Below are 8,828 nucleotides of genomic sequence, written 5' to 3'. Positions count from 1 at the left end.
CATCCAATCGTATTTGTTCAATGCCTCCTTCTGTGGAGTGTCAGAGATCTGGTGGTGAACAAAACAGTTGCTGTCCTCATGGAGTTTACCTCTTAGTAGGGAAGGCAGACAATAAGTATAATGCGTGCTAGGGAATAAACTTAAAACAGGGGAGGAGGATGTGAAATGTCATGGGAGGAAGTCCTTGTGTATCCGTCAGCTATTGCTGTGGTAATGCTACATAACAAACACCTCAGGCAGACACACACGGGGGAGCTCAGAATCCAGCAGCATTTGGAGAATTCAGCTTGATGAGGTTGACCTGGCAGGAGTGTGGATAGAAAGGAGAGGGGTGCAAGCACTGATCCCTAGGGCACTCCAATATCGATGGCTGGGACTAGAAGAGCCTGAGGAGGGAGCTGAGAGGTGGGAAGAGGGGCAGGACACCGTGGGCCCTAGAAGCCTGGTGGAGATGGCACGTGGAGAAGGGGGAGTGACCAGCTGGTCAGCTGCACAGGGGCCAGACCAGGAGAGGCCTGAGAACAGATGCTGGTCTTAGCAACATGGAGAGGCATTTGGGTGGAGCCATGGGGGACCTGACTGGATGATGGCAAGTTTGCCGGGTAAAGCAGAAGTGTGGGTCGTCATTAGCAAGAGAGGAGGTGGGTGGGATTTGTGAGTGCACAGCGACCTGGGCTTGGACACAATACCAGTGGCCCAGCTATGCCTCCTTCCGTCACAGTCTGGAGTAGCCTTATCTGGGCTTGCGTCTGGGAGGTTTCATCCCAGGGAACCCACTGGGTCTGGTCATGAGGGCCAGGTTGGTTCTAGGCACCAGGGGCCGCTTGTGTATCTCCTCCTCACACGGGAGTCTCGGACAGCTTCCAGCTCGAGCAGGTTGACACCGACTCCGGAAACCACCGTCATCTCTCTGCAGCTGCTGTGGTTTCTGGCGATTTCTCAGCCCCTGTAACATAAGGGGGCCTGTCCTCAGCTCTAGCACTCACCTTCCCCACGGCTTTGAGAACAGCAACGAGGTCCCCCAGGAGTGATGGCTAATGTTACGTGTCACCTTGGCTGGGCCGTGGGGCCCGGCTGTGTGGTGGAACACCATCCAGGGGTGGGCAAACTTTTTGACTCGAGGGCCACAATGGGTTCTTAAACTGGACCGGAGGGCCGGAACAAAAGCATGGATGGAGTCTTTGTGTGAACTAATATAAATTCAAAGTAAAGGAGCGGAGGGGAGAGCAAGAGAACTGGATAGAACAGCCGGATCCGGCCCGCGGGCCGTAGTTTGCCCAAGGCTGAAGCTGCCGTGTGAAGGTGTGTGTATGAGAAGGTGTGTGTGTAAGCCAGTGACTCCAAGAAAGCAGATGCTTCGCCATAATCTGTGTGATGGGTGGGCCTCATTCCATCAGTGGAAGGCCAAGAACAAAGACCGAGTTTCTCAAAGAAGGAGGTCAGATGATAGCTAGTTATCTAGATGACAGATAAATAGATAAATGGTAAATATGCAGATGATAGACAGATGGATAGACAGACGATAGATACATAGATAGATAGACAGACAGACAGATGAAAGATAGATGGATAAATAGCTACGTGATTGTCCTGGAAGGGGCTGGCAGGGCATGGCTGGCTTCCAGGACATGGTGGGTCATGGTAGGGTTGGCAGTGGGCTGTCCAGGCAGCCCGCCGACCTCACGGAGTCGAGTTAGCTGAATGCATTCCTGCTGACGCACAGCAATGCCCATCGCCCACACAGTGCGGATTTGCGGGAGCCCGGCTGGGCCCTGGAGCGGAAAATCAGGTGCTGGCCTCACGGGAATCCTGCAGACCAAGCACATTGCGGCTTTGTGTGAGGGCACAGGGTCAGCGCCCGGCTGCAGAAGGCCAAACTGCTGAGAGCAGGCTGAACGGGGCTCAGAGACACTGTGACGGGGACGGTTCACGAGGGTGGCTGTGAGGGTGGCTGCGAGGGTGGCTGTGAGGGTGCCTGTGAGGGTGCGTGCTTTCCACACACATGGTTTGACTGGGGAGGCACAAAGATGAGTAAGAAACTTCTCACCGTGTGGATTGCCCATCACCAAGCTCGCAGGGGGTGGGAACGGCATTCACCTTTGCTGTGGGTGGGTGTGAGTGAGTACAGCGCTCCCCAGAGGCCACGCTACCGACGAACACCAAAAGCCTTAACCCCGGGAAACATCCAACGTCTAAAAACTGAGGGGTGGCAGGTCCCCTCGGGGGAGGCATCCTGAGCGATAAGAGGACAGGCCCGCCCGACGGGGCGCCTGCTTTAAGGGACGTCATGCCTAGGAAGGACACAGCAGCAGGGTCGACACCAGGCTGAACCCACGGAGGACGGTCCAGGGCTGCTCCATGTTTGTAACAGTGAACTTGCCGGCCCATCTGGATGCACACAGACGCCACGATAGGGACCCCCAGGGCCAGAATGATAGGCCCATTCATTGCTTGGTATTTTCTGTCTTTCCTGAGACAGAAATTACAAATCTCATCATTACAAATGCGCATCATTTTTGTTAGCAGGAAGAACAGAGGTAATTCTGTTTTGAAAAACAGTGTGCCCTCGCCTGGTAGCTGTGGGGTTGGGGACCACGTGTCTAGCCTTGTGTCTTAGTTTCCTCGTCTGTGACACGGGTCTGAGCACCCACAGGGAGGGTGGCCATGACCACACAGGACCGCGCAGGCAGACAGCGGGAATGCATCCAGGGGCAGGGATGAGCCTTCGCTGTCCCCCAGGCGAGGGGTGGCCGAGGGGTGGCTGAGAGCCGCTAGGAGAGCCGCTGCAGGGGGTGTCTGCAGGTCAGTGCCCGGCTGGGAGTGGAGGGCTCTCAGCCAGGCCCCATTTCTGCTGACTGGACAGCTTCCCTCCTGAGCTCACGCTTTCGGACGAATCCCCTGACGCCTGCATCCTGCCCCGGGCGTATATAGGGAGGGCCCGCGCCCGGTTCCCCACTGCGCTGCCCAGAGGCCCTGCTGAGTCCCGGGTCCTGCAGCCCTGACGCCCACTATGGACATCGCCATCCAGCACCCCTGGTTCAGGCGCGCCCTGGGCCCCTTCCTCCCCAGCCGGCTCTTCGACCAGTTTTTCGGCGAGGGCCTCTTCGAGTGCGACCTGCTGCCCTTCCTGTCCTCCACCGTCAGCCCCTACTACCGCCAGTCCCTGTTCCGCACCGTGCTGGACTCCGGCATCTCCGAGGTGAGGCGGCTGGGCGGGGAGGGCTGGGTGCGGTGCCTGGAGGACCAGCGGCTGGGATTTCTGAGGGCTGCCCTGGAGCTCCGAGCTCTAGTCTTACTGTGTGGAGTGCATGGAGACAGCTGCGGGGCCACTTTCCCCCTCGCCCCAGTTCCCCTACAGCAGAGCCTCCTGTGCCTCTGGGGAGGGGTCGAGAGGGAGCCTGCTTGGGCCCGACCGCTGTCTTTTCCTCCATCAGCTCATGACCCATATGTGGTTTGTAATGCACCAACCACATGCTGGAAGCCCCAAGAGCAACCCCACCAAGGCAAGTTGGAGGGCCGACGCGAGCTGTGTGTCCAGCAGCAGAGCCTGGGTGGGGGGTGCTGCCCAGGTCCCGAGCCGAGGGCCTGCGGGAAGCCCTGGTCGGCCAGCGGAGAGGTGGAGAGTGCGCTCATCCCGCACCTGCCCAGGTGCCCAAGGCAGCGAGAGCCACCCAAAGGAAAGGCAGCGAGAGCCACCCTCCCCGAGACGGACCCCAGGCCCCGAGTGCTGGGTGCCAGGTCTGCCCACCTTCTAAACCAGGGGAGGGACCTTTCTCCTGCCAAGGGCCACTGGGTATTTATAACATCACTCGCGGCCATACAGAATGATCAACTTAAAAATGAGCTGCTCTGTTTGGTCAAACATTTCATTAACTCACCCCTGATGCCTTACTAGTAGCAGGGCCAGGCCAAACGATTCCAGGGGCCTTATGTGGCCCGAGGTCTGGGCATTCCCCACCCTGGTTGAACGCAGGCCTGCCCAGAGCTGACACATGCGGATCTACACCAGCGGCCAGAACAGCCTAAACACAGGTTCTGAGTGCAGGTGGCAGCCACCTCGTGGGCTGTTGGGCACGGCCAGTCGATGGGAAAGGACAGGGCCCTGGGCTGTAGATGGCGGTTAGGGGAAATCAGGGCAGCGGCTTTAGTCCAGGTGCTAGATCCACCCAGCCAGCCAGCCAGCCAACAACCAACCTTTCCCAACCAGCCAGCCAGCCAACCACTAGCCAACCAGCCAGCCAGCCAACCACTAGCCAACCAGCCAGCCAGCCAACCACTAGCCAACCAGCCAGCCAGCCAACCACTAGCCAACCAGCCAGCCAGCCAACAACCAACCTTTCCCAACCAACCAGCCAGCCAGCCAACAACCAACCTTTTCCAACCAACCAGCCAGCCAGCCAACAACCAACCTTTCCCAACCAACCAGCCAGCCAGCCAGCCAACAACCAACCTTTTCCAACCAACCAGCCAGCCAGCCAACAACCAACCTTTCCCAACCAACCAGCCAGCCAGCCAGCCAACAACCAACCTTTTCCAACCAACCAGCCAGCCAGCCAACAACCAACCTTTCCCAACCAACCCGCCAGCCAGCCAACCACTAGCCAACCCGCCAGCCAGCCAACCACTAGCCAACCCGCCAGCCAGCCATCCCACAACAGCTGCCCGGCTGCAGCCAGCCAGTGGGCTCGTCACCAACCAGACATCCACAGACCCACCGCCTTGCACCAGGCCTGGCTGTCAGCCGAGTGTCCGCACAGCCTCGGTCACTGGTCCCCTGTGTGTCTAAGGAGAAGCCAGAGCTGTGACCTGCAGTTTCTGTCCTGATAGTTGGGGACAGAGCCACCGGCCATTCCACCCTGGCCACTCTGGCCGGCCTGGCAGGGACCACAGCAGCAAGTCCCCTCCCTGAGCCTAGGCTCAGGAAGACCCACATGAGCGTTTGGGTTCCAGGTCCGATCCGACCGGGACAAGTTTGCCATCTTCCTGGATGTGAAGCACTTCTCCCCTGAGGACCTCACCGTGAAGGTGCAGGAGGACTTCGTGGAGATCCACGGCAAGCACAGCGAGAGGCAGGTGAGCCCAGAGCCCCGAGCCCGTGAGAGGGCCGCCCCAGGGCTCCGGGATCCAGGCTTCTCCAGGAGGGGGCGTCCCTCCTCCTCAGCCTAGCTGCTGCCCAGTGGGGGTGGGGATCTGAGCCCTAGCAGGCCCAGCAGCCTGGCGAATGCCTGGGGCTGTCCTGCTCCCTCCAGACCACGTGTGCGATGGCGTGGGATTAGGACGACCCGCTGAAATGCCGGGCACCAAGCTGCCGAGCACCAAGCTGGCGAGCTCAGGTTTTGTCATGCGCCCAGCTTTGGAGGGCGAGCGGTGATGACAGCGTAGCTGGCATTCATCGGTGCTGCAGACGCTTTGTGTGTGTTTACACGGTCACCTCTCGGCAGCCCTTCACGACCAGCGCCCCATTATCTTGAGTTGGCTGGTGGCACAGCCAGGCTCAGGGAGGCCTTTGGCCTGCCCACTCCCGCAGCCAAGGCGGGGTGGGGTGTAAAGGCGCCTGGGCACTGGAGCTGGTGGGGGCAGGGTCTCCAGCAGAGCTGGGAAGGGCCCACGGGCGGTCACAGGCATACACTGTCCCCACGTGAAGTGGACAGGACGTGGGGCCTGCGGGCACCATGCTGGCAGCGCCAGCTTCTCGTGGCCAGGGTCAGAGACCAGGGGTTCCTTCGATGGCTGGAGGAGCCGTGGGTGTTGCGGGGGTGGGGGGGGGGGTTGGCCACTGTCTATGCCACTTGCTTAGCCAGTTCAGCCCAGGATGCTCCTCCCGTGAGGGTTCTCAGCCTTCCCACCTGGAGGGGGGATGGGGTTCAGGGGGCGAATGTGGACTAGCGCGTCTAGGAGAGTGGGTTCCTGTGCTTAGGTGGGGCTTTCTGACCCTCAGGTGGATCCAGGGACCCCGAGCCCGAGCAGTCTGTGGGGTCACAGGGACAGGGACACCTGACCCGGGGCAGGAACAGAACCAGTCATGAGATTTCAAAGGGAAATTAGTTAGAGCCAATTCCTCAGCAGTGAAGGGCCCGGGCAGGGCAGGACCATTGTGGAGGGAGGAGGGGGTGGGGGAGATGGGGAGATAGGGGGGTGGGAGGGGTAGGGGGATCTCAGCAGGAGCCCCGCCTCCCCGCTCCGCCTGGGAGAGGCCATGAGCTTGACCCTTGTGCTGTCCAGGAGGCCCTTCTTCCTGTGGGCTGCTGCCCCCGCAGTAGTGGCTAGTGGCCTCTCTGACGGTGCCCGCCTCGCCCCCTAGGACGATCATGGCTACATCTCCCGCGAGTTCCACCGCCGCTACCGCCTGCCTTCCAACGTGGACCAGTCGGCTCTCTCCTGCTCCCTGTCTGCCGATGGCATGCTGACCTTCTCTGGTCCCAAGGTCGCATCTGGTGGGGATGCCGGCCACAGCGACCGAGCCATCCCCGTGTCGCGGGAGGAGAAACCCGGCTCTGCCCCCTCGTCCTGAGCTGGGCCTCGCGTCGGCTGCCACCCACTGCTGCCCCTGTGACCATCTATCAGGGGAGCCCTAGAAAGGGGGCATTCGTCTTCCTTCTCTTTCCTCTTTCTCGTTTCCTTCTCCTCTTCTCCGAGGGAATTAGGGTTTGAGAGCGTAGCCTGGAGAGTTTGGGACCTCGGTCCGAGGTGCTGTGACCTCAGGGTGACCCAGATCCCAATACCGGCCAGTTGGTGGGAGTGACAGCCATCCCAGCTCCGTTAGACAACTGCCCGTCCTCCTGGGGGACGCAGCCCGCCTTGGCTGAGTGAGAGGCCAGCGAACAGCCCTGCCGAGCCATCCTGGGTGCCTCCCAGCCAGGCGCATCTGACCGTGGCAGCGGGCACCTGCGTCAGGGCCCGGCCGTGGGCCTGCCACGTGTCCCCGGCCCCCAGAGGCCGACCTTGAAGGCCCGTGTGCCTGGCCCTCAGCAGCCCGCTTCTCTCAGACCGCCCTCCCTCCTCCTTCCTCTCTGCAGTCCGCCCCTGGGCGTCTGGCGCCCCGACAATGCAGCCTGTGGCAGTCAATAAAGAGCAGGTGACACAGCACCCTGTGCCTGGTGGCCCTGCTGTCTCCATGCGGGCTGAGTGGGGAGTCGTGGAGAAGGGGCGACGCAGCTCAGAGTGGGGGTGTGAGGGGGAGGACACGGCTCACCTGTTCCTGTTCCGTCTCATCTCTAAGTGACCCGTCACTTCCTCGCTACCAGTCCCTCCACTGGCTTCACAGGAGGGAGAGGTTTTCAGAACTCGGAGGGATGGAGGGGGGAGGGAAGAGGCTGGTAGGTGGAGAGCCTCAGGCTCCCTCCCCAGTGCTCCTGGGAACTGGGTGTCAGGCGGGCCTCGCGCTCTGCCCTGCCCCACCCCCGCCCCTGGGGGGCTGCTCTCCAGGCTCTCCTGGGGTGAGCTTTATGGATCCTACCCCCTGGGTTCCTAAGGGGTGAGAAACAGATCTGGCGTGGCAGGACCCATCCACCTCTATTGGGCACCAGGCCCTGGCTCCCGTAGGGGAGGCACCGCCCTCACTGCCTCCCCCTCCATGAAAAAGGCACGGGGTCTTCGGGGGCATGGGGAGACCAGAGCTGAGCACCCCCACCAGGAGCAGGAGGCCTCAGTGTTCACCTGACTCCCTAAGGTGGGGAGGAGACAAGGCCTGGGGGCTCACAGCCTCAGGGCAGGGGTGGCTCAGCCAGAGGCCCTGGCAGGTGCAGTGACCACAGAGAGGCTGAGGTGGGTGGCTGGATGGGAAGCCAGCAGACATTGTGGCCGGATGGGCTCTGCCTCTGTGGTCAGGCCGGGTAAGGGTCCTCTCCCGGGGAGCCCAGGAGACAGCCCTCGGGCGATGCCCTCCCTCTTTCTGGAACAAACTAGACCCCCAGAAGGGAGGACACACGAAAAAAAAAATTTCCCAAAGTGATTCCTTTTCCACACACAGTGACACAGGGCGCTGTCATTTTAAGTGGAAAGCAATGCACACACACAGACACACACACACACACACACACACACACATGCACACACCCCTGTGTCTATCACTCTGGGCTTGGCCCCCATTGAAAGAAGGGCCCTCCCCTCTGTGGGAGTTTCCCCAAATCCTCCTACCCCCACCCGCCCCTCCTTCCTGTAGGAAGGCCCCCACTCCTGCCAGTTAATCCATACCCACAAAGAACATGGGTGCCCCGTGTGGGAGGCAAAAGTGGCCTCTGCATTGGGTCTGGGCCTGAATCTCCTCACTCCTCGCTCCTCCCGAATCTGACTCAGACGGGCTGTCCTTAGAGACACCATCACTTTTGCGCAACCTGGCGTGTCATTGAACCAAAAGTAGGGGGTCAGGGTTCTGTTGGGTCCGGCTGCAGCCATAACTGAGCTGTCCTTAGATGCCCGTGGTCCTATGGTCACTGAAGTTCTTGCTTAGGCCTTGTCATGGGCTGAGCTGTGTCCCCCCAGGTGAAGCCCTTAGCACCTCAGGGTGTGGCTGTATTTGGAGATGGTTCAAGTTAAATGAAGGTCACTAGGTGGACCCTGTTCCAACAGGTGGGTGTCCCTATAAGAAGAGATTAAGACACAGAAACACACAGAGGTACGACCAGGTGAGGACACAGGGAGGCAACAGCAAACTGCAAGTCAAGGTGAAGGCCTCAGGGGAAACCAGCCCTGCAGACACCTTGGTCTTGGACTTCTAGCTCCCAGACTGAGGCCATACACTTCTGCTGTTTAAGGCCCCGCCTGTGTATTTGTTCAGGGGCTGAGCTGACTGCTGCCGGCCTGAAGACACTGCTTTCGGCTGGGTGGGC

At 60.4% G+C, this 8,828-nt stretch overlaps 1 protein-coding gene across 3 annotated transcripts; it reads left to right on the top strand.

Annotated features, from left to right (window-relative positions):
* Window positions 1-3,010: 3,010 nt before the first annotated feature.
* On the top strand, window positions 3,011-6,511 carry CRYAA (crystallin alpha A; the record flags this gene model as incomplete). Of its 3 annotated transcripts, none has more annotated exons than XM_080656441.1 (4): window positions 3,011-3,199; window positions 3,435-3,503; window positions 4,951-5,073; window positions 6,302-6,511. In XM_080656441.1, 4 exons carry the CDS (start codon window positions 3,011-3,013, stop codon window positions 6,509-6,511), a joined length of 591 nt encoding a protein of 196 aa, XP_080512567.1. The 3 variants fall into 3 exon arrangements, with proteins under 3 accessions (XP_080512567.1, XP_080512566.1, XP_080512568.1); XM_080656440.1 differs by having other exon boundaries at window positions 3,435-3,521; XM_080656442.1 differs by lacking the exon at window positions 3,435-3,503.
* Between the last annotated feature and the right edge of the window lie 2,317 nt (window positions 6,512-8,828).

This window comes from Plecotus auritus (assembly GCF_963455305.1).
Source record: "Plecotus auritus genome assembly, chromosome: 2".
Taxonomy (NCBI): domain Eukaryota; kingdom Metazoa; phylum Chordata; class Mammalia; order Chiroptera; family Vespertilionidae; genus Plecotus; species Plecotus auritus.
This window is presented reverse-complemented; position numbering and strand designations above follow the sequence as displayed.